Source organism: Ambystoma mexicanum, chromosome 6q (assembly GCF_040938575.1).
Source record: "Ambystoma mexicanum isolate Mex_15411 chromosome 6q, UKY_AmexF1_1, whole genome shotgun sequence".
In the NCBI taxonomy this organism is placed as follows: domain Eukaryota; kingdom Metazoa; phylum Chordata; class Amphibia; order Caudata; family Ambystomatidae; genus Ambystoma; species Ambystoma mexicanum.
The window spans coordinates 1,600,451,858-1,600,479,822 of record NC_090937.1 but is presented as its reverse complement, the minus strand read 5'-3'; the positions used below and the strand labels follow the sequence as shown (position 1 = coordinate 1,600,479,822).

Below are 27,965 nucleotides of genomic sequence, written 5' to 3'. Positions count from 1 at the left end.
GGACATCAGAAAGGTTCAAAAGGATGAGAATAGAAGGCAGGTTGGAGTGATGAGCATTAGAGAGAAAGTTAAAGACATGCATGAGTCTCAGTGGAGAGTTTACACTGGAAGACAGATTGAAGTGGATCACTAGTCCATTGTCCTCAAGGTACTTGGTGATCTGGTTGAAGACCACACACTCAAGGGTGTTTGAAACATAGGGAAGGAGAGAAACTAGTCGACAGTATGCTGGGACGTTTGGGTCAGCAGAGTGTTTCGTCAATATGGGTAAGACAGTTTTATGGTGGCAGGGAAGAGTTCAGCGGAGAGAGGTAAATAGTTCAGTTACGAGAGGCACAACTCTGAATCAGTAACATGGAAGGCATCCCCCTCTTTCTAGTCTTGCTGAAATTACATAACAGCAACTCTTAAATGGTGGAGAGTGGACCCCCTTCTGCTACTGCATGGGGTACACCACGCCACTACCACACACTTTTGACGGATTGCAAACAAACACCCCTATCTACTAAGGTTGTTGCGACAATGCCAACCTCTCACTTTGTACGTAAAGCATACAGCCTCTCTATCTATTCTGGTTGGAAGACAACTCGCAACCACACTCACACGGCGGAAGGCTTACACTATACTAGACACGGAAGCATGACACATCTAACAATTGATACGCTCACCTGGCTCCCACGGGGGCGTCGATCTGAACTGGACAGCTGCGGTCTCCACCAATGTGACGCGTAGTGCCGAGGTGACAGACTGGACTGGCCCACCTAACTTTCTTTTGCTTGGCCCGTAGGAGTATTTGTCTGCAAATGGAGAAAGGGAGATAACCACCCGTGGAGTTGAGTGTTAACCCCCACCCCGCTGTTCTCCCCACTAACCTCCTTTAATGTCCCCTCTTATAGTCTCACCTGACGGTTTGGAAAGATGAGCTCTCCATCCTGCATTGAGCGCAGGGCCGCGTAATAACCAGTTGCTTCACTGGTTCGAAGGAATTGGTGAGTTCCAGAACAACATTGACTCTGAGATTTCCGGCGAGACGCCGTAAGTATATAGTTCGTAAGAGTTCAAATGTCTGACTTTCACTCTTGTCCGATTCCTTGCAGGTTGCAGCTTGACCCTAGCGAAGAGTTCCTCGTGGCAGCCGGTATCATTAAGGTAAGGATTTGTATTATCCAACACAGTTCAATGAAATAATGTCAGAAAGTAAACTGTTGTTTTCACCCTTATTCAGGTGCGGAGTGAAATTAGGAAGCCTTGGGGAATGATGCCTCCGGCGGTAAAATGAGGTAAGTCTGTTGCGGTGGGAAGGATTCCCTTTGTTTGTCCCTTGGTTTCACCTTGCTGTCCTTTTGTTTCCCCTTAGGGGCCGGCAAAGATGAAATGGCGGTTGAGCCGACCCGTGAAGAGGAATAGTACCCCCGGCGGTAAAATCAGGTAAGTCTATGGGGGGTAACTAATATTGCCTCTGTTTATACCCTTGGCTCACCTTGCTGTTCTTGTGTTCCCCTTAGGTGCCGGAGTGTGGCGGGAACATGAAGGATGCCGTGGATAGTGAAGATGCTGCGAAGACCGGTGAGTTCAGCGCGGCGCTGCAGCAGATGAGGCGGCGCGCATAAAGTAACTTCTTTCTTTCAGCTCGAAGGCGCGGTGGATCAGGAACTCAGGTAATGATCAAAGCTCTTGCTCTTGTGCTAACCTTTTCTCCTTCTTTTCCCCTTTTCCTAGGAGCTCCAGACTCGAGGATGGCATGGCAGAAGACTGGATGCAGACTTGCAGGCACGGTGAGCGTTACGCTGCTGAATGCAGAATAACACGAAACGTGTGCTGCTCTTCGGGCGTGGATTAAATAGCCTCCAAAGTAGTCCCAGGTAAGTATTCCTCCCCAGCCCCACCCGAGTAAAAAAAATAGTCCCTAGGTAAAGTAGTCCCTTCCAAGCCTCCTTTGGCTTGGAGCTCTTGCAGCATGGTCTGCAGCAGGTAAGTTTTACTCTATGAGCCTGGCGCCTATGGTGCCAGGACTGACTCTCCATATGATCCTGGCGCCATAGGCGCCAGGACTGCACCCAAATAGCCCCTAGCAGGGGTTGTTGGGCTTGCTTGGAATAACTTGATGCCTGCCTCTGGGGTTGCTGGACTTGGTCTGGATCCTCGGGGGTAGGCATCATGACACAATCTTCCATCCATGTTACACATTAAGCTCTCTACATCATGACACTTACTTTTTATATTGCATTGCTAAGAGTCCATAGTTGTGTAACAATTCTATAGCTGCATTTCCTAAAAAATTCTTATGTCTAGTACATACATCATTTCTATTCACACAGGTCACATCAACTTACAAACTTTTGACATTGCCAAATTTTTAAGGCCTAAAAGTCCATGGGCCTCATTACGAGTTTGGAGGTAGGCATGGCGCTGTTAGCGCCATGGCTGCCTCCGAAACCGGGTCCGGTGTGGTTGAATGGGGACTGACCGGGGCATTTCGACCTGGGCGGACCCGGTAAGTCCCAATTTAACCAACCATTCCAAATTCCCATTTGAGCCCCCATAGGGCTCAATGGGAATGGGGAAGGGGCTAATTACGGGCCCGCGAATAGCATGTCCGACCACACGTCCTTTGCGGTTCCCGCTAAGGGAGCTCAGAATTGGGCGGTAAGGGATTACCGGCACCAGTCTCCTTACCGGTGCCCGGTATCCCTTACCGCCCAACTCATAATGACCCCCAATACCTGTTATCAGCTCTAAACCTGTAAATTTCCAAAAATGCATTTGTCCCTTGCATTTACCATAACACCAAACATTTTACCAATTCACCTTCCTTTCATTAGGATATCTACATTTAACACTGTAAAGTCCATGTCGCAGCCAGCAACCTAAAAGGAGGAACGCCCTCCACCTTATTCTTGAGTTGCGCTTCTCACAAAGGAGGTGTCCCGTATGAGAGTTCCCTGTATGTTTTCCTCCAGTGCATTTGTGTGTGTGATAAAGGGGATGTGCTGCAATGTGCTTGGTGTGATTACAGGTGATTGGGAATGCATAAGAGAATGTTGGTGTGCCTGAGAGAATGTTCAGCTGTGAGTGTGGGAATGCCAGTAGTGAATGTTCCACTGCAAGTCAATTGGGGAGGCCCAACCTGGGTGATGAGAGCCAGTGGTTCATACTTGCCATCTTAAAGGAACTTTCTGTAACATGGAATAAATCTAACTCATGGAACCTGACAAAGGTGTCCAAGGAACTTACCTTTCTACTGTGGTTCTTACTTGTCATCTTGATGGATCATAGCCTGACTGGAATAAAGCTAAGTGTAGAAATGTAAGTTCCACGGGGGATTTGCTGGTATTACCTGCTCCGGTAATACTGGTGTCAGTAATACCGGTCGTTGTTTATGGTGGGATGCCGGAATTACCTCCAACTGCGAGCTGGAGGTAATTCCAACAACCCCACCATCAAACTTGCCGGTGTGGAAATGTGGCAGTAAATGTATTTCTGCACCGGAATACTTGTAATGAGGCCCATCAAAGAAGGGGTGAGCAGAAGAACTTACCAAAAGGAGCCCCATTTCAGAAGGACACAACTTTCACGTATAACTAAGTGTCCAACTCTCAATTGCACTGCAAGACCCTCGCTGGTATGGCACATCAGCGATAGAGGTCATCCTGAGGTAGGCTTGACCGTGACCACTGAGGAAAGATGGGAACCATTCCAGTATGACTTCTGCAGAAGCATGAGAGTGGGTGGCTTATTAACTAGGACTGATGCCTGATAGTGTCAAAAGCCGATGAGATATGAGGAATATGAACAAGGAGGTCACACGAGCGTCTATCAGGTGCACAGCACTGTCCACTTCCTGCAGAGCTTCTGTCTCACTGCTAGTAATGCTAAATGTATTTGGTGAATGCATACCTACTTGAGGCCTTGTGTTGGCGCTAGTCCATTTCAATCTTTATAAACTCAACTGGCACTTGCCAACTCATACATGAAAGTATGCATAGCAAGTGTCACATGTATGCTGTACACAAGTCTAACCCCAGTTCTCCATATATACCCCTGCTTATAGACCACATGCTGGATGTTGATGTTTCAAAGCTTATGTTTACCCAAGAAATAGCCAAATACATGACACAAGGAGGAGTCGTTCTCTTGTTGTTACTGAAGGTTTACTTTGCATTTTCTTTTTGATGCTCAGTCTTTGTAAATATCCCTAATAGACCCTGGTTGAGCTATGGGTTCTGGGGTTTGCCTCTTGTTGATCATTCCCGGATGTGTGTCTATAGCCATTATAGGCATGTGAAGGTTAGTAAGAGCTGTAATTAGTGCATTTAGAGACTGAACATTGGAGGCACGTTAAGGCTGGCTATGCAGCTTACTGGGGTATGTAGAGGATGTTATCAGGGAGGCTGGCAATGAATGCAACCGAGGGAATATGGATGCTGCTAATGTGTGTTGCGGTAGCAAATCAGGGCTTGTAAAACCAGTTAGCAAACTGTGTAGAGGAGGAATGTACTGTTATTGGGTTCAGGCAGATGCTGGACATTTCTGATACTTGGCTGTTAAGGGCTGAATGTTGATTTTGTATTCTGTGTTTTCAATTAGAATCTTCTAGACAAAAAAGGATCCTAGGTCATTAGGGTTCTAAAATGAAACTAGGTTGCTCTTGTGAGAGTGAGTCATCACCCATCTAGGACCAATCTAATGGTGAAAGGATGATGACCAAGACGGGTGAATGTACCCCAGGGGTAGTGGCTAGCTGGGGCATGTGCCCAATTATGATATGGAAGCCGGACTCCCTCAGGAGGAATGCCTATGCTAAAACTAGATTATTACGTTTTCCCGCCCCATGTTGCTTCCCATTGCAGCTAATGAATTCTGACAAACCTTTTAACTCTTTTGATAAGAGTTCTGAGTTAAGGCTATCTTTGGTTTTCTCTGGCTTTTTTCTAAATCTTTGATTGCCACTAATAACAGTGTTTACTGAATTAAGCTTAATGGAGGAATCTGAAAATAAAATATTAATTCTCTGCTGTCGAGTGTTTGCAGTGTCAGTCGCCTAATCACACACACAAACAATCTAGAAATGTAGGACCTGAGATCATATTTTTAAATGAATAATCCGGACATCACGGATCATGCCTTGGAGTGGTTGACCTCCTTCCTCTCTGACTGGCCCTCCCAGGTCCAACTTGGGTCTTTTCTATCCACCACCTCCCTCTCCACATGTGGTGTCCCCCAGGGCTCTGACCTCTCTCCCTGGCTCTTTAATGTCTACTTGGCCCTTTTGGCCCATCTGGTCTCTACTCTCTGCTCTCTTTCAGGATCCCCTCAGCCTCCTCTTCTCTCTCATTCATTCCTGAATGTCTATCCGTGATTCAGGATTGGTGCGCCTCCAATGATCTCTGCCTTAATGCCAATAAGATGAGGATACTTCTCATTGGGACCCTTGCTCCCGCTTTTCCCCTTTTTCTCTGGCTACCCTCCTTGGGCCCTCTTCCTTCGCCTTCCTGTGAGGAGAAATCCTTGGTGTCATCTTCGACGTCACTCTCTTCTTCTCTCCTCACATTTCTGACCTTGCTAAGAATACCATCTGCACCTCCTCAGAGCTATTCTTCCTTTTCTCACTTTCCCCCAGAAGCTCACTGTCTCCAGAGCCCTGGTTCCCTCTAGGCTGGACAACTGCAAAAGCCTCTTTGTCAATCTGCCTTCCTCTACTCTCCGTCCTCCGCAACTTATCCAGAACAGGACTCCAAGACGTATCCTAGGCATCAAGCCCAGGGACCGTATCTATCCGGCGCTGAAATCTCTCCACTGGCTCCTTGTGGTTGCAAGGATCAAGTTACTAGGGGAATCCAGACTTGGACCCCTTGCTCAATATTCTTAGAGAGGCACAGCTCCACCCTACTGATGCGGTCCAACCAGACCAAAACACGTTTCTGGGGCTGCTTTTGGTACTTGCGTTCAGAGGAGAATTTCTTAGCATTTCGGTGCTGGACCTCCCTAGGGCAGTTCAGAAGAGAATTGCTTAGCATTTCGGTGCTGGACTGCCCTAGGGCAGGACAAAGACTGATATGTTTTAGATATTTCTCCTCTGTGAAAGATAGTGAGCTGAAGGCTCTGGGGAAGTCTCTCGTAACCAGGACTAATGTGCGCAGAGGTACTCCCAGGACCCCCCTGGTTTTTTGCATATTTAAGTAACATTGGGTCTCACCCTAAGCTACTAGGGGAATCCAGACGTGGACCCCTTGCTCACTATTCTTAGAGAGGCATAGGTCCACCCTACTGATGAGGCTCACTATTCTTAGAGAGGCACAGGTCCACCCTACTGATGAGGTCCAACCAGACCAAAACACAGTGTCTGGGGTTGCTGTTGCTAATCTTGTTCAGAGAAGAAGTGCTTAGCATTTAGGTGCTGGACTGCCCTATGGCAGGACAAAGACTGATGTGTTTTAGATATTTCTTCTCTGTGAAAGATAGTGAGTTAAAGACTCTGGGTAAGTCTCTCATAACGGGACTAATGTCCAGCAGAGGGACTCCCAGGACCCCCTTTGTTTTTTGCAGGATCAAGTTCAAGACCCTCTGCATCATCCACAAGGCTTGCTGGGGCCAGGCCTGCACTGCATCCAACTCTCTCTTCCAATATACCTTCCTTCTCGAGGCCGTCGCTCAACTACCTCCAACTCTCTGAGTGTCAGACGCTTTGCTAGGCAGAGAGTGGGGCAGATCTCTCTCTTCTGCAGGTGCTTCCCTCTGGAAAGGACACCCTGCCCCTCTCAAACCTGAGCCAGAACACCTGAAGTTCCGGAAGAAGCTCACGACTTTCCTATTCTCCTCTGCTTTCTCACTCTCCCTCCCACCCCTGCTGACCTACCTTTCTGCCGCACTGACTGGTTGCCTGGCTACCCTCTCAGCATAATGGGTGCCAGGTTCCTCCATGGTAAATCTTCCCTGCACTGCCTCCGGGCCAACCGTGCAATTAGGGGCTGTAACTGTAACCCTACAGTCCCCTGCCTCCTTGCACTTACCCAGAGCCGCTCTGCCCTGGCTGCATGTACTTAGAGCAATACTGTGCTGATTGCACTTCCCTCTTTCCCTCTCCCTGGTACTTCCCCCCTCTCTCTTCCCTCTGGACAATCTGAATGTCACAAGGCATCGTAGGACCGTTTGTATTGTCCTCTCTCTGTCTTCCCTCCCCTGTCTTGCCGCGCCTAGAAACACTTGTGAACAGGCACGTTATAAATGACTTGTTTCATATCATATATGCACCACTATGCAGGCCAGGAGAGGTGGGTGGCCATTACTTGAAAGCAGTGTGTTAGAGTTTTGTAGCATGTAAAAATGACTACATGAGCCGGGTTTCTGGATTTAGAAAGTGGTCAATGAGGACGAATAGTCTGACTTTGATTAATGGTAGACGCAGCTGCTGTTTACCTACTGCAAGGTGCCAGAATAAAGATGCTGCCCGAGGATATGGATTTGACTCATAGATCTCTGCTCCAGAGATGCTACTTAACATTCATGATTTCGATTGCGCGCATAAACTCTGAGATAAATAGGTGGCAGGTCCCCTTAGCAGTGCCACTGCAGAACCTGCCTCCTCCGTTCCGAGCCTGCCTGCGCCTGTCTCGTGCCTGCAGCTGCTTGCACCAGCCTGCCCCTCTTTGCAGTGAATAGACTGAGAGCCGCCAGCCACCACCATGGTTAAAGCAGGTACAGTCAAATTCGCACTGTTATCTTCCTGTCTAATCAGTGCTGTTCTGCATCAACATCTTGTTGAAAACTTCAGTGTGTTTGCACATTAATCCCTTTCAAGGCCCAAGTCACAGAGAACATTATATTTAAGGGGAGGCGTGTATTTTTAGTTTCTCTCTTCAACTGTGCTATTGTACAGGGGATGATGATAAACACAGAATACCTTAACACTTACCTGAGAGTTCGATTTGTAATTCTTGTGATTGTCAATTCCATGGATTTCTACAGCTGGATTGCAGATGTCTTTTGTTTAATGTATATGAAGATGAAATGGGGTGCAACCCATTTTCACCATCAGATCAGTGAGCCCCAGAACCGGATTCCAGAGATAATGTTATCTTAGCTTCTATATAGTGCTTGCTGACAGGGACTTGCAGGCTAGAGATCCAATTCAACAGCACTTATTTTAAAAAGAAATGTATTGTGCATATAACCTACAGATTGAGCGCTCCCTGCTGCAATCTGTGTGATCTGTAGGTCGCAGGTTCGAATCCCGCCAAGGCCAACTCAGCCTTTCATTCTTCCGAGGTCCATAAATAAATGCCAACTTCGGTTGGTTGATATTGTATGTAGTTAGGTTCTTTGTAAAGGGCTTTAGCGAAAGTGTTACATGAATACCACATCCTTATCACTCCTGCATTACTGTACTCTTGCTTTTTTGCTGGCGGTAAATCCTTCAAGTTACCTCCAAAACTCAGTGAATGCACCACTTGGTAATCCTGCTCATGGTAAATCCATGGAAGATCCCCCCCACCTCCCTGGAGTATTAGTGACTCCACACATGGGGATTTACACTGCCTTACCGCGCGTGGTAATCATGTGGTAATGCCACAGGACTAAGTGGTAGTAGTGATAGCTGAGTTTAGCGGCAATTCCACAATGTACTGCCTGATTACCTCCAAACTCATGATCCCCAGTTGTGCTCTCCATGGAACTTTATTTCTAAGAGTTTCACGTGATCTGACTTTTCTAACGCATCATAAAATTCCCTCCTATGTCTTCCAAAGGATTACTTTGCTGAAATCAGGCCTGGCTTCATTGTCAGAATTAAAATGTTTAAATATGTTTTTAGATGTCTCTTACACCTTGTGACTCGGAGTAAAACATGCACTACACTGAGCATGTGATCTTTCCTTGCAGCCAAGTGGGCGGGACTTGTTACGTCCCACACCTGCCAGTCGTTGTGCGCTCACTCCATCCGGGAGCAAGAAGGCATTACTTGAGGGATTGGGTGTTGGGATGGCCCAATGGAAGCTTCAACTTCAGGCTACAAAAGGACAGAGGGGGACAGAAGGGGGTGAGACATTGAGCCCCTTCAATGCTCACAGGCATTCCCTCTTTGTGCACGGAGAGCCACACTGCATGGTGGGGTCACTTCTATGAGCATTTTGTCTCGGGGGAAAAACCGCAGTGTAAACCGTTGCTGCACTAATAACAGTTGTATCCCACAAGCAAGGATGTTGTCATGTTGTCACGATTTCACCACTTCCCCAGCAGTAATGTCAAAATGCACATGTAGACTTCTCGGAATCCTACGTGTGGTAATAGTAACTAGCGCATGTGTGGTTCCTGAAGGGAATTCTGCACAATTCTTCAGGGTCTTTCCTCTCTTTCTCTGTACATCCACATATTGGCTAAACATGGCTGAGTATCCAGACCTAGGTTGCCAGGTAGGGGGGAGTGCCCCTTGCCTCAGGAGTCTTTTGCATGATGCAATCCTCGAAACTACGGTACCTTTCGGCTGCTCTGTTTTGTAGTCTCTAGAGCAGGGGTCTCCAACCTTTATGTTGGCGTGAGCTACTTTCAGTTGGGGGCCAACAGCGAGAGCTACTTGCGGGCGATATCAGCGGTCGGGGTTGTTCATAAACATTGGAACTTTTTTTTTTTAGCTGTAATTTTCCCTTCATAAATATAGGGAATAACATATCCCTTCATGTTTATGTTAAGTTCAAAAATCTATTTATTGCATTCTTTTTTATTAGAAGTTCTCATAAAAAGACTTTCACAATGTAGAAAAATGAGACATTCAGTGTGAAGGTTGACACTGCATGTCATCCACCAGCGCTCTGTAGTCGGGGGTATAACTTGATACAGCAACTCGGATGGAGTCACTAAGATGCTCATCGGTCAGGCGGGTTCGAAATTTCGATTTGATGAAGTTCATATCTGAAAATGCAGATTCTCAGAGATAGGTGGAACCAAACAGAGAAGTCACTTTTAATGCTGCTGTGCAAATGTTACTGTACTCCTTGTGATCAACAAGGCTCCAGAAATTGGTGTGAGATTGTCTGCTTTTCAACAGAATGTCCCCTTTCAGGCTGACAATCTCCATTTCCATAGCACAACTGTTCAGGTTAAACAGCTCACCCATTTGTTCTGTAAGTTCACAAACATTGACTTATATGAAGGGGTTTGCGATGAACATCACACACGGTTCAATCCTTTCGAAATCCCTGAACCGGTCACTGAACTCTTCCTTAAGCCTGCTCAGGAGACTGCTGTATTTGTCTATGTTCAGGAGTTCAGGACTAGCTGAATGCTCTGTCAGCATTTGCATTACAGAAGGGAAATGATGCATTTTCCTTTTCACCACTTGTTCAGTGAAAAGGTTACGTTTTGACTTAAATGTCTTTAGTGCGCTTATCATGTCAGCAATGGTTTTACCCTTTCCTTGTAGTTCATGGTTCAGAGTATTTAATATCTCGGTAACATCTGCCAGAAATGCCAAATCAAGTAGCCAAGAAATGCTGCATAATTGGCTGATGTCTTCATTTCTTGACCTCATGAAGTCTTTGATTTCTGGCAAAAGTGAAAGCGACGTAGTATTTTCCCCTGCTAAGCCATCGGATTTCCTGTGTAGCAACAGATCACTATGTGCGGCAGATAGTTCTTCCAGGAATATTTTGAACATTCGGTGCTGTTTGGCCTTTGCACAAATTGAATTAATAATTCACACAACAGGTGCCATTACGTGATCAAACCCCATCACTTTGGCACAAATTGCCTGCTGGTGGATGATGCAGTGGTAGTGCAGTAATGGAGGAAAATCAGGGTCTGCTTTTCAGCACGCAACAAAACCAGAATGACGCCGGTCATTGCTGGTGCACCATCAGTAGTTACTGCTACCAACTTGTTCAATGGAATTTTTGTTTTGACAAAATAATTCTTCACCTCATTGTAGAGAGGAACACCTCTGGTTGTGGATTTCAGAGGCAGCAAGGTCAAGAATTCCTCTTTGTTGGTGAAGTCTTCAAACACCATTCGAGCAAACAGTGCCAGCTGGGCAGTACCACTCGCATCAACTGATTCATCACACTGAATGGAGAAATAAAAGTGCATATGCCCAAATCTTTTTCTAATTGCCCCATCACATTGGCAGATAGTGCAGATACCCTCCTTGCCATTGTGTTTGCACCTAACTGCACATCTGAAATGGCAGACATAATGTCAGGGCATTTATTTAAATCTTTTAAAACTGACTCAGCCACGAGAGCCATCGCACCTTTCACAACTGCACCATCTGTAAAAGTGCATTTGTGTTTTGCCAAATAATGTGCAACTTTGAAGGATGCCTCTGTTGCAGCATTTGCTTTCTTTGCAGGTTGGGTGAAAAATGCTTGTTGCCACACTATTGTTTTCCAAATCTGCATCTAACACTTTCATAGGAAAGAAAATAATTTCTAAACTCAAAAATGCTGCTTAAACTTGCATTCACGGTTTCTTTTTTTGTCAGACTACCACACAAATACCACGTCATTTTTGTGCCCCTTCCTTTGGGTTTTATCACAGGTTACATTTATAAAGATGGTATACGCGTGACAAACTGCTTAATCACATATAAATGCTTCTGTTGTGCTGACAGCAGTTATTAGGAAAATAAAAACTGTGGGTTCATGGTGCCAACTTTTGATTTTCACTACAGGGGCAGAATACCCCACCCTCCCTCTCCCCTGAATATAAGCAAGCGACCAGCCCAACCCATGCCTTGGCCAAACATTTTATAGGAATTGCAAAAGTCATACGATAACAAGCAGTTTTTTTTTTATATTTAACATCTCGGCAACAGTCTCTCAACCTGCTGAGCTACCCTGGTAACCTTCTACTGTAGAGTGTGTATTGATCCCTTAATGTACACAAAATGACTATATTACCAACTGTTTTTTGGGTGCACCCCAGCCAGGGAAGTGATTTAAAGTGGAACTGATGCAGTGTGGAGTTTGGAAAGAAGCAGCATGAAAGGTTGCCCCATTTTAAAACTTCTATTTTGCCTGGGATCAACAAGGCTGCAGCTATTAATCAAAACGGCAGGGCTCTAAGCACACATAAATGGACTTATCCCATCACTGTCTCACAACTTGAAGATCTAGTAAAGTTTCTGGAACTCCAGAAGCAGATGATACATGCAATTATCTACTCAAAATGTAACCCACTGCCCTTGACTGACTTCCAGTTATGCGAGTTACTATTAGAAACGCAGGGCTCTGGCAAGGAAGTCCCGAGGGGGCTTGCCCGCCAGAGCCCTGCCTTCAAAAGACTGAAAATGAGCACAGGGGTGAAACAAAAATGAGCCCAGCATGTACAAGCATGCACCAGCTGCACTAGTGGTAACCATTAAACAGGAATGCATACCGAAAATCCATGCTGCATAGGGAAAGAGTTAGGGCCAGCCACCATCCCTACAGTGTTGGCTGTGCTCTCAGCAATAGTCTTGTGAAGTTCAAACCACCTAGCATCACATTTATGAACAATAGCCCTTAGTTGACAGTAATATCTGGCACTTCTATCTTCGCTAATCCTGTAAGTTGAAACAGGGCACTAATGTTACCCCAATATTACACCAGCCGATGCGCAACTGGAGAAAAAAAAAGTTGTCACTACCACATTACTGCCACATTGGAACGATAGACGTCTTTTCCTGCGTATTAGCCCTCACTTCTCGCTAAGAAGCTTATAAGTTTTGATATCAATGATTGGATGTACTAAATGTGCGTCATTTACAGTGAGTCCAATGTGGTAAACCCATAAGCACATTGGTCCCGAGGAGGCTTGCTCGCCAGAGACCTGCTCAGGGGTGGACTGGGAACTAAAAGAGGCCCTGGAAATAATTACTGGGGACCAAAAGAGGCCCTGGAAATAATTGTCAAAGTGGCCCCATATGACACATTTTCAGCAAACCCAATGCTTTTCCTATGTAAACATTAGGAAATGCCACACAAAAGAGGCCCAGGGTGCAGAGGCCCACCGGGAAATCTCCAGAGTTCCCTATAGGCCAGTCCACCCATGGCCCTGCCTTCGAAAAATATCTGAAAAGAGTGCCAGGGGTGGACTTGGAACTAATAGAGGCCCTGGAAATACTTACTTGGGACCAAAAGAGGCCCTGGAAGTAATTTCAAAGTGGCGCCACATGACACATTTTCAGCAAGCACAATGCTTTTCCTATGCGAAAATTAGGAAATGCCACACAAGAGGCCCAGGGTGCAGAAGCCCAGCTAAATCTCCAGAGTTCCCTATAGGCCAGTCCACTCATGGCCCTGCCTTCGAAAAATAGCTGAAAAGAGTGCCAGGGGTGGACTGGGAACTAAAAGAGGCCCTGGAAATACTTACTTGGGACCAAAAGAGGCCCTGGAAATTATTTTCAAAGTGGCGCCACATGACACATTTTCAGCAAGCACAATGCTTTATCTACGCGAAAATTAGGAAATGTCACACAAAAGAGGCCCAGGTTGGAAAGGCCCACCGGTAAATCTCCAGAGTTCCCTATAGGCCAGTCCACTCATGGCCCTGCCTTCGAAAAATAGCTGAAAGGATGAGCCCAGGGTCGAAACTGAGGCATGCAGCTATCATGCTGCATGTCTCCGCTCGCCCTGGGCTGACTGCCAGTTATGCGAGGTACTATTAAAAACGGCAGGGCTCTGGCGAGGAAATCCCGAGGGGGCTTGCTCGCCAGAGCCCTGCCATCTAAAAATCACTTACATGACTAGAAAGGAGCACAGGGCGAGCGGGGAGATGCAGCTAGCATGCTGAAAGTCTCCATTTCGCCCTGGGCTCTTTTGTCAGTCATATGAGTTACGTTTAGAAACGCAGGGCTCTGGTGAGTTAGTCCCGAGGGGGGCTTGCTCGCCAGAGCCCTGCCATCTAAAAATCACTTACATGACTGGAAAGGAGCCCAGGGCGGACGGAGACAGTAATCAAAATAGCTGAATACTCTGTTTCACCCGGGGCTCCTTTCTGCCAAGCTGCCCACCCCTCCTCCGACAGCACAAACATGTGCACACATGAGAGGAGGGGCCGCAGTTCGGCGTGCACAGACACAAAGTAAATAAAATAAAAACATCTCAATTCACCTCCCCCGACCCACCTGACCTCACCTCACCTCAAAATACACTTCAGGCAGCCATGTTACCCCAGTCCACACTTCCAAACGCCAGGAGAGCTCCAAAATAGAAAAAAAAAATACCTGCGCCACGGTGCTTTTAAAAGAGAAACCCCGGGATTTCTCACACAGCACAAAGGAACTTGCTCTGGCCAATCACAGGACGCATTGCATATGCTTTACAGATTTGCAGGCCTGTGATTGGTCAGAGCACTTCCTTGAATCTTTTTTTTTTTCTTTCTGAAAGTCGAACGCGAGCTACTTCAGAGGCTCTGGCGAGCTACTGGTAGCTCGCGATCGACTGTTTGGAGACCCCTGCTCTAGAGTTTTCCTGGGCGAACATGTGATTCAGAAAATCACCTCTATTTTGGGTGTTTTTGTTCCTACATTCGTCTAAAACTTTGTCAGCGATTTGACTGTGGAAGTTCAAGCTCACACAAGGATATACATTGGGTCTCATTATAATCATGGCGGTACGGTAACAACCGTTGCTACAGTGCCGCCATACTATGAGCTCTGGGGGTGCCTGTCTGCCTGCTAGGTCCCACCATCCGCGGGAACAGCATATTGGATGCACCGGCACCGTCATTAACAGTGCCGGTGCATCCAACCTCCCCATTCCCATTCAGCCCTATGGGGCCAAAGGGGAATGGAGAGCATCTTTTTTCCGGGGCAATTACTGTGTCCGGCCAGGCCATAATGATCCGCTAATTGCCCATTTCTAGGTGCTGGAAAAAAAATGATTACCGGCAGCAGCCGTGCCTGTGCTACAGGCACGGCTACTGCCAGTCTCGTAATGAGGCCCATTGCAACAGGTCAAGGGAGGCCAGGCTGCTGCCACCCCCCAAAGGGCCATACAACATGCCCCATTGCCCTACTGAGGCCTTCCAAGTTGGAGGGCAAGAAAGAGGCCATAGGAAGTCATTGAGGGACAAATGTAGGCATTGGGGTGAACTTGGCAGGTGCAGGGAGGCTGTGTTGCCACCCCAAATATATTCACAAATATTTATTGGAAACAGAACTTTTGTCTCTCTGTCCCATTAATTTTGCTGCACTTTTGGTAAAGTTTTAATTCTTACCAATACACCACATTTCACTTTTTAAATGCGTACCGTTTACACGGGATTGCCACTGTACTTCTTTATTAAACAAGTCCTCTTTCCTCCAGTAGATGGCACTGCAGTATGAACCATTAGTTCTGCACGTAGGAGCTTTGTGAGCTGAATCTGCAGTGCTACTGGATTTCTGGATATCAAGCTCTACGGGACAGTGTCCAGCCTGCAAATATGAGCACAGCCATGGAGGTCTGCTTGATCGGCAAAGAGGAGTGTTTTTATTGATTTATTTTTCGGGGAAATGGCTGCGGAGCAGCCGTACTACCCAGCCGTTGCATGGGGGAGGGTTACACGGGTCAAGTCCAGTGAGTTCCTGGGTCTGCTTTCACATACGCGTGTTTTGGGATGAAGATGCATGGCTTTGACCATATGGAAAAGTCTGCAGAATTAGAAATCACTGTGCAGTAACAGGGCACAGACGTGCCCAATAACGAGTTGGTGGGTTTTGCATGAACAGCGTCGTATTCTTCGCTTAGCTACAGTAATTACCTACTCTATAACGATCGTTACCACTGGCAGTGCATTGGCTTAACGTGTAATACTGTATGTAGGTGCAATTAATTTGTTTCAAAAGTGAAGACCACTTCTGCACGCTTCTTCAAAGGATCTGGTATACTTTGATGGCTACCTTTGTCGGTGTCCTGGTCTAAAAGTGTTGTTCAGTGGTTATTGCGTTTCATTTGTATTGGCCAATGAACAGTGGCATAACACAAGATATGGGGGCCCCCCTGCGAGCCATGCTGAGGGGGGCCCCCAACTCAGCAACAAATCAAGGGTCGCGCCACACTCTGGGCCAGCCTAGATTATCACACTTGCGCAATACGCACAAACGTGCTGCTGAGCGGATATGCCGCACACTGCACTAGGAGAAAGATATACATATGTGTTTTAATATAACATACAGCACACTGTCTGAGAAAAATTGGCTAAAAAGCCAGGGTGTTTGCAATTGTTTTGTAGGGTAACACCAATCCAATAGATGCAAGTCACCAACAGAGCACAGGAACATTAAAGCTTTGCTATTAAAAATGCCATGCCACAATGAAAACATGTCCAACTGGCTGCACAAGGTAGACCAGTGTCGACATGTAATAACAATATAGGAAAGCTTGCCAGGCCACATTTAGACATATTTAGACTGGTTGCACCAAAATGGAAGTCGAAGCAATAATACTCATCAAGAATAGAAAACACATTCAAGCCTGTGTCTCTGTGGCCACTAACAACACGGCCAAACTCTTTAAAATCTGAAAAGAACTGGTCAATCCTGTTGAGGTCTTTACATCTCCTGTTCCCTCCCAGGCCCTCTGTATGGCTCTGTCATCTCACTTCTACGCTAAAACTCAGGACATCCTGTCGTCCATCTCCTCTTCCTCTCCCTCTTCCTCTCTCGGCCGCCCTTTGGCCATCTCTACCTCCCTTCCTCCTTTCTACTCTTTCTCTCTGAAAACACCTGACAAGGTTTCTAGACAAGTCCGATCTATGAAAGTGTCATCCAAACAGGTGCTCTCCTGCTACACCAGAACCATCAAGAACCATATTGACACCCTCGCTCCAGCCTTGACCGATTTCTGTAATCACTCTTTCCCCTCTCCCGTTAAGCACTCCCTTATGCACCCACTCCTCAAGAAGCTTTCTGCCGATCCTGCCTGCCCGGCAAACTATCGCCCAATCTCCATCCCACCTTTCCTGGGCAAACCGTTGAAAAGCTGTCCATCTCCCAGCTTACTCTCCACAGGGAATCTGTTGGTTGTCTCCATGACCATCAGTCTGGCTTCAGTGCCAGAGACACGAAAACTGCTGTCCTGAACACCTGTGTAGTTGTGCTCTCTAACCTTGATTCCAGCATTCCTTCTGTCCTCATCCTCCTTGATCTTTCCTGTGCTTTCGACACGGTCAACCATGCCATCTTGATCAATCCTGATCAATCGACTCCATGAGGAACTGGGCATCACGGATCAGGCCCTTGAGTGGCTGACCTCCTTCCTCTTGGACTGCCCCTCCCAGGTCCAACTTGGTCCCTGTCATGATCTCTGCTTCCAAAAGGTCAGGATTTTCCCAACTCCCTTGGAAGCAGATCCATAACCCAGGTTCCGAGTGCCAACCAATCCCAATTGGGACCTTTTGGACCCAGTCCTGGCGCCAGTGGCACCAGGCTCATAAATATGCCCAGTCCCAGCGCTGGAAGCGCCGGGCTCATAATGCTTGGGTGGACTTACCTGCAGCAGACCATGCTGCTTACTTGCCTGCCAGTTGAGCCTCTGATCCTCTTCTGTTTGGAACTACTTTTCCTGTTGGGTGGGGCAGGAGCCACTCTCTAGATTCAGAACACTGGAACTCTTCTGGAAAGCAGGAACTCTTTTCTTACCTAGGCGTGTCTGTGGAAGGAGACACCTAAGCACTACAGGAGGCTATTTAAACCACACCCGATGGATGAATCTTGCTTTGCGTTATTCTGCATCCTCTGCAGCAGAACGCTCATCGTGTCTTCTGCATCTGATCCTGGGCCTAAGGAAAAAGGCTTACCATCCTGAATCCAGTCTTCAGCAACACCTATAAAGACAAGAAAGAACAGGTTAGCATTACGGTCTTCAGTGACAGCTCTTCACTTACCTGGTCCATCGGCTGTCACCAACGCCTCGCGCTGCATTCCGGCATCTGAAAGACAAAGGCTTACCTACTCTTCGTGCGCTCCGGAGGTCTTCACACTGCATTCCGGCATCTGAAAGACAAAAGTTTACCAACTCTTCGCACGCTCCGGAGGCCTTCGGCGCTGCATCCCACATCTGAAAGACAAAACAAGGTGCATTTAAAGACATTGGGGAACTTTAATACTCACGTGCCATTACTCCTTTCCACATCTAACCCAGTGGGTATTCCGGCACCCTGCAGCCGCTCCGAACTTGTACCTGCAAAATAAAAAGACAGTTAGAGCGCATCGTGAAGCAGGCAACTAGCGCTTACTTACGTGCTTCCAGGCGCTGCTATTCATCACACGGGCTCCATCTTCAACTCACTTCAGCCCGTCATCCGCCATCGCCGGAACCCTGCAAAACAAGAAACATCATTACTAAAGACTTTAAAGACATTAGAATTACTCGAAACTTACCGTTCGTGCAGTAAACGACGGACAGCAGTCCTCTGAAGTCAAGAGGCCTGCTCCCCTTATCCAGTGAAGAAACTGGTTACAGCACCCTGCCCCGAGGCAGATGGAGAGCACGGCGCTCACTTACCTAAGGTGAGAGCGTTAACCTTTGGGGATCTACAGGAGAAGAGAAAGGGAAGAAGAGAGAGACATTCAATAACCCAGTTCCTTAATCCCATATTTTCTATCTGCAGACATCTTACCCTTCGAGTCAAACATACAGTGCACAGAGGTCCAGCCCAAAGAGCCAGCCGTGTGTTACACATCACCTTTGAAGATACGGTATACACCCAGTCAAGACCGGCGCCTCTACGGGAATCAGGTGAGCGTTACAGAACGCAAAGCCTACCACAAAACTCCCGTCCAGGCGCTATGGAAACCTCGGATACCGACCAGCTAGCCCAGTTACTTGGGGAACTAGGGGCAGAAGTGCATGCAGCCCGTCAGGAAACGAACGCTCTAAGAAGGGAGCTGATTATTTCCAAGGAGCGAACAGATGATCTCGCTAGACAATTGCTACAGTCACAAGCCGGACAGACCCCGTTACCCGCATCTGGGGGAAATCTTCCTTCTACATCCTCTATGAATCCAGTGCAGATCAACCTACCTGGGAATGTACCTCTGACTCCGCCCGAACGATTTTCTGGTGACCCAAAGAGGTTTGCAGTATTTATCAAACAGTGCCGGTTGCATTTCTTATGCCGGCCAGCAGCCTTTCCAACTGATCAAGCTAAAGTAGCTTTCGTGCTTTCGTACCTTAGTGGCAATGCGGCAGACTGGTCGATCCCTCTAGTAAATCAAGATGATCCGGTCCTCCATGATTTTCAAGCTTTTCAGCTCAGTATGGAAAAACTGTTCGCAAGACATTCACAGGGGCAGGCCTTGGACAATGAGCTTCTTTCGTTGCGACAAGGTAATCAAGACCTTTTGGCTTATATTGCGTCTTTCAACAGACTGATAGTGGAAACTCAATGGCCTGAGGACAAAAGGATTACGCTGTTTTATAGAGGTCTACGTGGAGAGCTCAAAGATGTGTTAGCCCAAGTAGTGAATCCCCCACAAGATTGTTCGGACTATATAGACTTAGTCGTTCAAATAGATCACAGACTGCAGAACAGGAAGGCCGATCGTTCCAAGTTTGATGCTCGAGTATTTTCCAAACCGCCAACTCCTTCCAAAGGAGTAGACTCTGGGGAACCCATGCAAATAGGGGGTCTGAAAGGTCCTCTAACACAAAAGGAGCGGGAAAGGAGAAAACAGTTGCAATTATGCCTCTATTGCGGAAACTCAGGGCACTTTCTTCGAGACTGTCCGGTGAAACCTGCCAAGAAGGCAGTAGGAGCTGCAGTTACCAAAGTTACAAACTCCGAGCAGGGAAACGACCTCGCCCGACAAGAATAGAGGTCCTCTTGCCGAGCGTGAAAACCAGTTCCGTGACATCGCATTTCGTGATACCTATGGTCCTCATTAGCCCTGATAATCCGGATCGATTACATGCAATTGAAGCTTACGTCGACAGCGGTGCCATCGGCAATTATGTGGATCATGAAATGGTTTTGAGGATGAATCTAACTCTTTGTCCCAAGGCTGTAAAGGACGTCATTACTACGGTGGATGGTACGGAGATAGCCTCCGGGCCAGTAACGCATACCACTCAAGAGGTGACGCTAGTAAGTCAAGATGGACACCATGAGAAGATCGTGTTCGATGTGATCAAGGCCCCTCAGTTTCAGATTATTCTAGGAATACCTTGGTTAGAGAAACACAATCCTCTGATCGATTGGCGAGCAAGAACGGTCCAGTTTCCAGAATGTGTCTCTACTTGTCACCCTCCACCTGGTGTTGCACTGGCAGCAATTTCTTCAGAGACTCCCCAGTTACCTCCCGAATACCTAGAATACCAAGATGTTTTCCGGAAGGATCAGGCTAACTCTCTACCTCCTCATAGGTCTTATGACTGCCAGATAGACCTGATACCTGGATCTACTCCTCCTTGTAGTAGAATTTATGCCCTCACCGAGCCTGAGAACCTTCACCTTCGACAATACCTGGATCAATACCTGGCAAATGGGTTTATTCATCCTTCCAAGTCCCCTGCTTCTTCAGCTTTGTTCTTCGTTCCAAAAAAGGAAGGAGACCTTAGAACTTGTATAGATTATCGCTCCCTGAACCAGATCACCGTTAAGAATAGATATCCGTTACATTTGATCCCTGAACTCCTGGACCAAGTCAGAAAAGCATGCATATATACAAAGCTGGATCTTAGAGGAGCTTACCACTTGGTACAAGTAAAAGAGGGCGATGAATGGAAGACGGCCTTCCGCACCAAGTATGGGCTATTTGAATATCAGGTCATGCCCTTCGGACTTTGCAATGCCCCGGCCGCCTTTCAATATTTTATGAACGATGTCCTCAGAGAGCTCATAGATGTGTGTGTTGTTGTTTACATTGACGACATCCTCGTTTATTCTTCATCGGAATCTGAACATCGGAAACACGTGAAAATGGTCCTCGAAAGATTGCGTCAACACAAACTTTTCGCTAAGTTGGAAAAATGTGTTTTCAACGTGACTGAAGTTGAATTCTTGGGATTCATATTATCACCTGGCGGAGTGCCTATGGATTCAAAGAAGGTCGATGCAGTTCTCAAATGGCCATCACCATCCTCCGTAAAAGGTGTGCAAAGCATGTTAGGCTTCGCTAACTTTTACCGCAGGTTTATCGCCGAATTCTCTCGAATAGTCCACCCCATCACTGCCTTGTTAAAGAAAAACAAACGTTTTGAATGGTCTACCGAGGCGGAACAAGCTTTCCAGGATTTGAAGACTAAATTTATCTCTGCACCAATCTTAAAACACCCTCGCCCCGAACTCCCCTACATCGTGGAAACTGATGCTTCAAGCCTTGCCATGGGGGCAGTTCTATCACAAAAGGACCCGGTAACCAATCAGTTGCATCCCGTGGCATTTTGGTCCCGCAAATTCTCGCCTCCTGAAATCAATTACACGATTACTGACAAGGAACTTCTGGCTATCAAGTCTGCCTTCAAGGCTTGGCGGCATTATCTGCTGGGGGCCCGACACACCGTTACTGTGATTACGGATCACCGAAACCTGCAATATTTGAAAACCGCAAAAGCCCAATCCTCTAGACAACTCCGTTGGGCATTATTCTTTGCCGAGTTTGACTTCATAATTACCTATCGACCTGGTACAAAGAACGGTAAAGCTGATGCCCTTTCTCGGATGGGAGTGGAAGAACACTTGATCAACCCTACACCTGTACCAATCATTCCCGAACAAAGAATTCTGGGTGTAATCGCCACAGAATCCATAGAGGAAGTTAAGGATAAAGCCAGGCAACTTGTAACTCCAGCAGACATACAGAATTGGCATCTGCAGGGAAAGGACTTTGCAGTAAAGGACAACTTATTGTATTTCCAAGAACGATTATACCTACCCAGCACAGATTTACAGAAAAAAGTAATCTCTTGTTATCACGATTCTTTAATGGAAGGACATCCCGGTATGGCCAAGACCTCAGAAAAGATCAAGCGCTACTTCTGGTGGCCGTCTTGGAAAAAAGATATCAGAGACTTTATAATGTCCTGTGGAGTATGCGCCCAAAACAAGAGTCAAAAGGAAAGACCAGCAGGCCTCTTACGCCCTATTGACATCCCACCTTGCCCTTGGCATACGCTTTCTATGGACTTCATCACCGATCTACCTCCATGCTCCGGATACAATACGATTCTAGTAATCGTGGACTTATTCTCCAAGATGGCGCATTTCATTCCGCTCAAAGGATTGCCAACAGCAGCAACTCTGGCCCGAGAATTTCTCGAAAACATCGTCCGACTGCACGGTTTTCCTTCGGTTCTAATTTCGGATCGAGGTAGTCAATTTATTTCTCATTTTTGGCGAAGTTGCTGTCGGTCGGCTCAAATTGATGTGAGACTATCGACCAGTCACCACCCTCAGACCAACGGACAAACCGAAAGGACCAATCAAACTCTGGAACAGTATTTACGCTGCATGCTGCAACAAACTGAAAAAACTTGGAAAGACATCCTTTGGATAGCCGAATATGCCTACAATAACTTTGTCCATTCGGGAACTGGGAAAACCCCATTTTTTCTTTTGTACGGCAGTCACCCTCGAACCTCGGAGTTGGATCCCCTCCAAGATCTTGAAACACCAGCAGTAGACTACCTGCATTCTACAATCATCCAAGCCTTTAAGGAAGCTGTTTCTCACTTTCAAAGGGCTAAAGAACAATACAAGAATGGAGCAGATCAACATCGGAAGGAAGCCCCTCAATATCAAGTAGGGGATGAAGTCTGGTTATCCACCAAATATCTACCTCTAAAAGGGCCACGCACATTCAACCCAAGATACCTTGGTCCCTATTCCATCACTACCATAGTAAACCCAGTAGCGGTCAAGATGGACTTGCCCCCGCACATGAAGATACATCCGGTCTTCCACGTCTCTCTATTAAAACCCGTGCAACCTCAAACCCGACTAACTAAATCTCCAAAACCTATCCTAGTTGATGGAGAACTCGAGTTTGAAGTCAAAAGCATTCTGGACTCCAAGATCTCCAAATCTAAACTATTTTACCTAATTGACTGGAAAGGCTACGGCCCCCAAGAGAGATCCTGGGAACCTGCTGAATATGTCCACGCTCCTCGCCTAATCAAAATATTTCACCGGACATTTCCTGACAAGCCAAAACCCCCGGAGAAGCCCGGTTTGGGAGGGGCCTTGAGGTGGGGTACTGTCATGATCTCTGCTTCCAAAAGGTCAGGGTTTTCCCAACTCCCTTGGAAGCAGATCCATAACCCAGGTTCCGAGTGCCAACCAGCCCCAATTGGGACCTTTTGGACCCAGTCCTGGCGCCAGTGGCACCGGGCTCATAAATATGCCCAGTCCCAGCGCTGGAAGCGCCGGGCTCATAATGCTTGGGTGGACTTACCTGCAGCAGACCATGCTGCTTACTTGCCTGCCAGTTGAGCCTCTGATCCTCTTCTGTTTGGAACTACTTTTCCTGTTGGGTGGGGCAGGAGCCACTCCCTAGATTCAGAACACTGGAACTCTTCTGGAAAGCAGGAACTCTTTTCTTACCTAGGCGTGTCTGTGGAAGGAGAAACCTAAGCACTACAGGAGGCTATTTAAACCACACCCGATGGATGAATCTTGCTTTGCGTTATTCTGCATCCTCTGCAGCAGAACGCTCATCGTGTCTTCTGCATCTGATCCTGGGCCTAAGGAAAAAGGCTTACCATCCTGAATCCAGTCTTCAGCAACACCTATAAAGACAAGAAAGAACAGGTTAGCATTACGGTCTTCAGTGACAGCTCTTCACTTACCTGGTCCATCGGCTGTCACCAACGCCTCGCGCTGCATTCCGGCATCTGAAAGACAAAGGCTTACCTACTCTTTGTGCGCTCCGGAGGTCTTCACACTGCATTCCTGCATCTGAAAGACAAAACAAGGTGCATTTAAGGACATTGGGGAACTTTAATACTCACGTGCCATTACTCCTTTCCACATCTAACCCAGTGGGTATTCCGGCACCCTGCAGCTGCTCCGAACTTGTACCTGCAAAATAAAAAGACAGTTAGAGCGCATCGTGAAGCAGGCAACTAGCGCTTACTTACGTGTTTCCAGGCGCTTATATTCATCACACGGGCTCCATCTTCAACTCACTTCAGCCCGTCATCCGCCATCGCCGGAACCCTGCAAAACAAGAAACATCATTACTAAAGACTTTAAAGACATTAGAATTACTCGAAACTTACCGTTCGTGCAGTAAACGACGGACAGCAGTCCTCTGAAGTCAAGAGGCCTGCTCCCCTTATCCAGTAAAGAAACTGGTTACAGCACCCTGCCCCGAGGCAGATGGAGAGCACGGCGTTCACTTACCTAAGGTGAGAGCTTTAACCTTTGGGGTTCTACAGGAGAAGAGAAAGGGAAGAAGAGAGAGACATTCAATAACCCAGTTCCTTAATCCCATATTTTCTATCTGCAGACATCTTACCCTTCGAGTCAAACATACAGTGCACAGAGGTCCAGCCCAAAGAGCCAGCCGTGTGTTACACATCACCTTTGAAGATACGGTATACACCCAGTCAAGACCGGCGCCTCTACGGGAATCAGGTGAGCGTTACAGTCCCTTTCTCCCCGCTCCATCCTCTCACTCTGGTTTTTCAACCTCTAATTGGCCCCTTTGACCCACCTGATCTCTACATTCTCCTCTAACTTTCAGTGTTTTGCGGATGACACTCTGTTAGGGGGAATTCTCTGTAAAGGCTAATTTCCCAAACCTAGTGAGTCTCCCAGCAGCTTTGCTGGATTTTTGGGGTTTATTTTTTTCTCCTACTAAGAGTGAGACTCTTTTTCTCCCACTCTTAGGCATGATTTGAGATATCCTTTGACTTTGTAAGTGTTTTATCGGCTATGGGGTCTTTTACTTCATAGGGTTTAATGTGGTTTTTGGTAAGTGTGTTACACAGCACCCTTAGTGCAGTAACACAGGGGTGTCATAGTGACCCCCAAACATAGACTCCATACCCTGGGACTGACTACTGTCTCCCAGGGCATGTAAAGTCACCATTGACTTTACTAGTCTTAAATTGGGAACAGAACCAGTACAAACCATCATATTGTGGAAGTACTGTTAGGGGTAATTAGATTGCCCCTAGGTCTGTTTTTCGAGGGGGCACTGTGCAGTCCCCCCTCGTCGAGTTTCTGGCTGCTGGCAGTGGTTACCACATGAAATATTCCTTAAGAATATTTGCTATGGGATTTTCCCATTCATTTTAAACGCACCACTTTTTGGTGCAATGTTAAAGGTACCGCCGGGTTATTTATTTAATATTTATTCCCCGGTTGGGTCTTTTTGCCAGGACTCGGTTTTAAAATGGCGTTTGTGTTCGCCTCTGTAACTCCAACCCAAGTCGAGCCCTTTGTTCCACTTTTTTGGCGGGCTTCTCCACAGAAGCCTCCAAAAGTGGTGCCACTCTGTCTGGGTCTACAGGATGTGTGGGAGGGGGGTTTAGGCACCCTGGACTGAGGTGCCTCAGCAACTCAAGTCGCACTCTTGTGTGATTGGTCCAGTGGTGAGCCGCCCGGCTCACCACTTAGCATGTTTGAGTGACAGCTAGGACTGATGAATCGGGGTTTGCTGCATAAAAGCAGGGCTTTGGGGACTGGAACTTCAGAAGTCGCCACAGGACCAAAGAATCCAAAGAGGGAGAAGCTGAGCCGACCTGCAATGACGACACCACCGATGGAGCCCTGCTGAACCGTCTCACCACTTCCCGACGACAGAGGAGATCTCCATCCCGGAGAGTCTTCTTCCTTTGACTGGTGGGGATAACCAGTTTGCCCACCTTTTCGCCTTCCCGGATCATCTCGTGGCCGCCTGTGCCAAGCACCCCGGCAACCGGGATACCACGTTTTACCACTACCGCGAATAAAAGGGTAGTACCTTTTAACCGGAGAACTCCGCGGCTGGTTTCTTCCCTGGCAGTGCAATGACCTTCAGCATGTCTCCACGTGGAGACCATCTCTTCTTCTGGACGACGCCGTGACTTGCACCCGTTGCCAGGAACAACTGCCCCCGCTGGAGGATCCTCTCCACTTTCAAGGTACTGTGTCCGCCTGGCCTCCCTCGCGACGGTCTATGTGGGGTGACTCTTAAAGCCTCCACTTACCACTTCGGTTGGCCCTAGGCCGGCTAACTGAACTTTTCTGAGCTGAACTAATTCTTTTCAGAACTCCCTGCAAGACTTTTAAAGACTTTTCAAGACTTTTAAACTGTGTGATCTTGGGCGCATTGGTGCTCTGTGCTCTCTAAGAGGGAGCCTGGCCTCTGAACTCTTTGCTCACAAGTAGACTTTGACTTTCCTACTTTGCTGGGTGCTTCTAAAGTATTTTGTCATGTGCTTTTCCTAATTTCTGCCTTTTCCCTCCCTTTTTTTTAACTTATTGGAGTGCCATCTTTAGTTAAGCACTCACCTTGGCTGGAAATAAGTGGTGTTAACTAAGACTTGTCTAATAAAAAATAAGGGATGTATATATATATTAATAGTGACTGACTGTGTTTTTGAACTTTCTAACATAATAGTGCTGGAGTGTTTCTAAGTGTGTCTTTAAATAAATAATTATATATACTTTGATACCAAAGCTCTGGTCTGTGTTTGCTTGTGCTACTGTATTTTGGTACCTATCTTGTATACTCTATATACTGTCTAACCCTTCTTGAGAGAAGTCTGGCTGCTCAGCCACAGCTACCAGGTAAATCTGGGTGGTACAGACTGCTACCAATTGGGTTTACTGCCAACACCTGTAGTCTTAAGCCTTCTGCAGTGGTCCCTAAGGGAACTGCACAGGTTTCTGCCTAACACACTCCACTTTCCTTCAGGCTCCCCTCAGACTCCTCTCATCTCTCGCTCATTCCCGACTGTCTATCCGCGATTCAGGATTGGTGTGCCTTCAACTATCTATGCCTTAATGTCAGTAAGATGGGGATCCTTCTCATTTGGACTCCTGCCCCTGCTTTCCCTCTCTCACTCTGGCCGCCCGCCTTGGGCCCTCTTCCTTCGCCTTCCTGTGGGGCAAACAACACTGGTGTCATCTTTGACTCACTCTCTTTCTCTCATCACATCTCAGACGTTGCCAAGAAGTCCCACTACCAGCTGCTCCTCCTCCAAGGGACTCTTCCCTTTTTCACTTTCCCCCAGAAGCTCACTGTCTGCAGAGCCCTGGTTCTCTCTAGGCTGGCCTACTGCAACAGCTCTTTCTCAATGTGCCTTTCTCTACTATCCAGCCACTGCAACTAATCCAGAAAAGGATTGCAAGACTTATCCTTGGCCTCAAGCACAGGGATCGTATCTCTCCAGCCCTGAAATCTCTCCACTGGCTCCCCGTTGCTGCAAGTATCAAGTTCAAGACCCTTTGCATTGTCCACAAGGCTTTCTGGGCCCTGGGCCCCGCACTACATCCAACGCTCTCTTCCTAAATATCTTCCTTCTCAAGCCCATCGCTCAGCTACCTACAACACTCTAAGGGTTAGACGCTTCTCCAGGAAGAGAGTGGGGGGTAGATCTCTCTCTACTCCTCCCTCTGTAATAGCCTCCCTGCCCCTCTCAAGCTTTAGCAGACCACCTGAAGTTCTGGAAGCAGCTCAAAACTTTCCTCTTCTCCTCTGCTTTCTCTCTCTCCCTCCCCTGCTGGCCTACCTGACCGACCTGTCTGTTGTACCGACTGGTTGCTTGGCTACCCTCAGAGTCTCACCGAGTCGAGACTCTTTCGTGATCAGTCACCCTTGCACTGCCTCTGGTCCAACCAGGCACTTAGGGGCTGTAACTGTAACCCTACAATCCCTTCTTCTCCTTGCACAACCCAGAGCTGTGCTGCCCTGAAGCACTTACTCAGAGCATTACTGCCCTGTTTTTCCCCTCCCCTCTCCCTTGCACTTCCCCGTCCCTTTCCCCTTGCACTTCTAGTTATCGCACTTGCACGATCTGAATGACACAAGGCCTAGTAAGATCGTTTGTCTTGTCCTCCCTCTATCTTCCATCCCTTGT

At 47.3% G+C, this 27,965-nt stretch overlaps 1 protein-coding gene and 1 long non-coding RNA gene across 3 annotated transcripts in view; one reads left to right on the top strand and one right to left on the bottom strand.

The window, feature by feature from the left end:
* Positions 1-14,246, bottom strand: part of LOC138516886 (uncharacterized) — a 412,135-nt gene extending 397,889 nt beyond the window's left edge. The window contains exon 1 of the long non-coding RNA XR_011282328.1: positions 14,111-14,246. This is a non-coding gene — a long non-coding RNA (uncharacterized lncRNA). The remainder of the gene's footprint in view (positions 1-14,110) is intronic.
* Positions 7,581-27,965, top strand: part of LOC138516885 (uncharacterized) — a 308,582-nt gene continuing 288,197 nt past the window's right edge. For both annotated transcript variants that reach the window (XM_069632335.1, XM_069632334.1), the window contains exon 1: positions 7,581-7,695. In XM_069632335.1, coding sequence (XP_069488436.1) covers positions 7,683-7,695 — 13 coding nt within the window. In that variant the 5' untranslated portion in view covers positions 7,581-7,682. The remainder of the gene's footprint in view (positions 7,696-27,965) is intronic.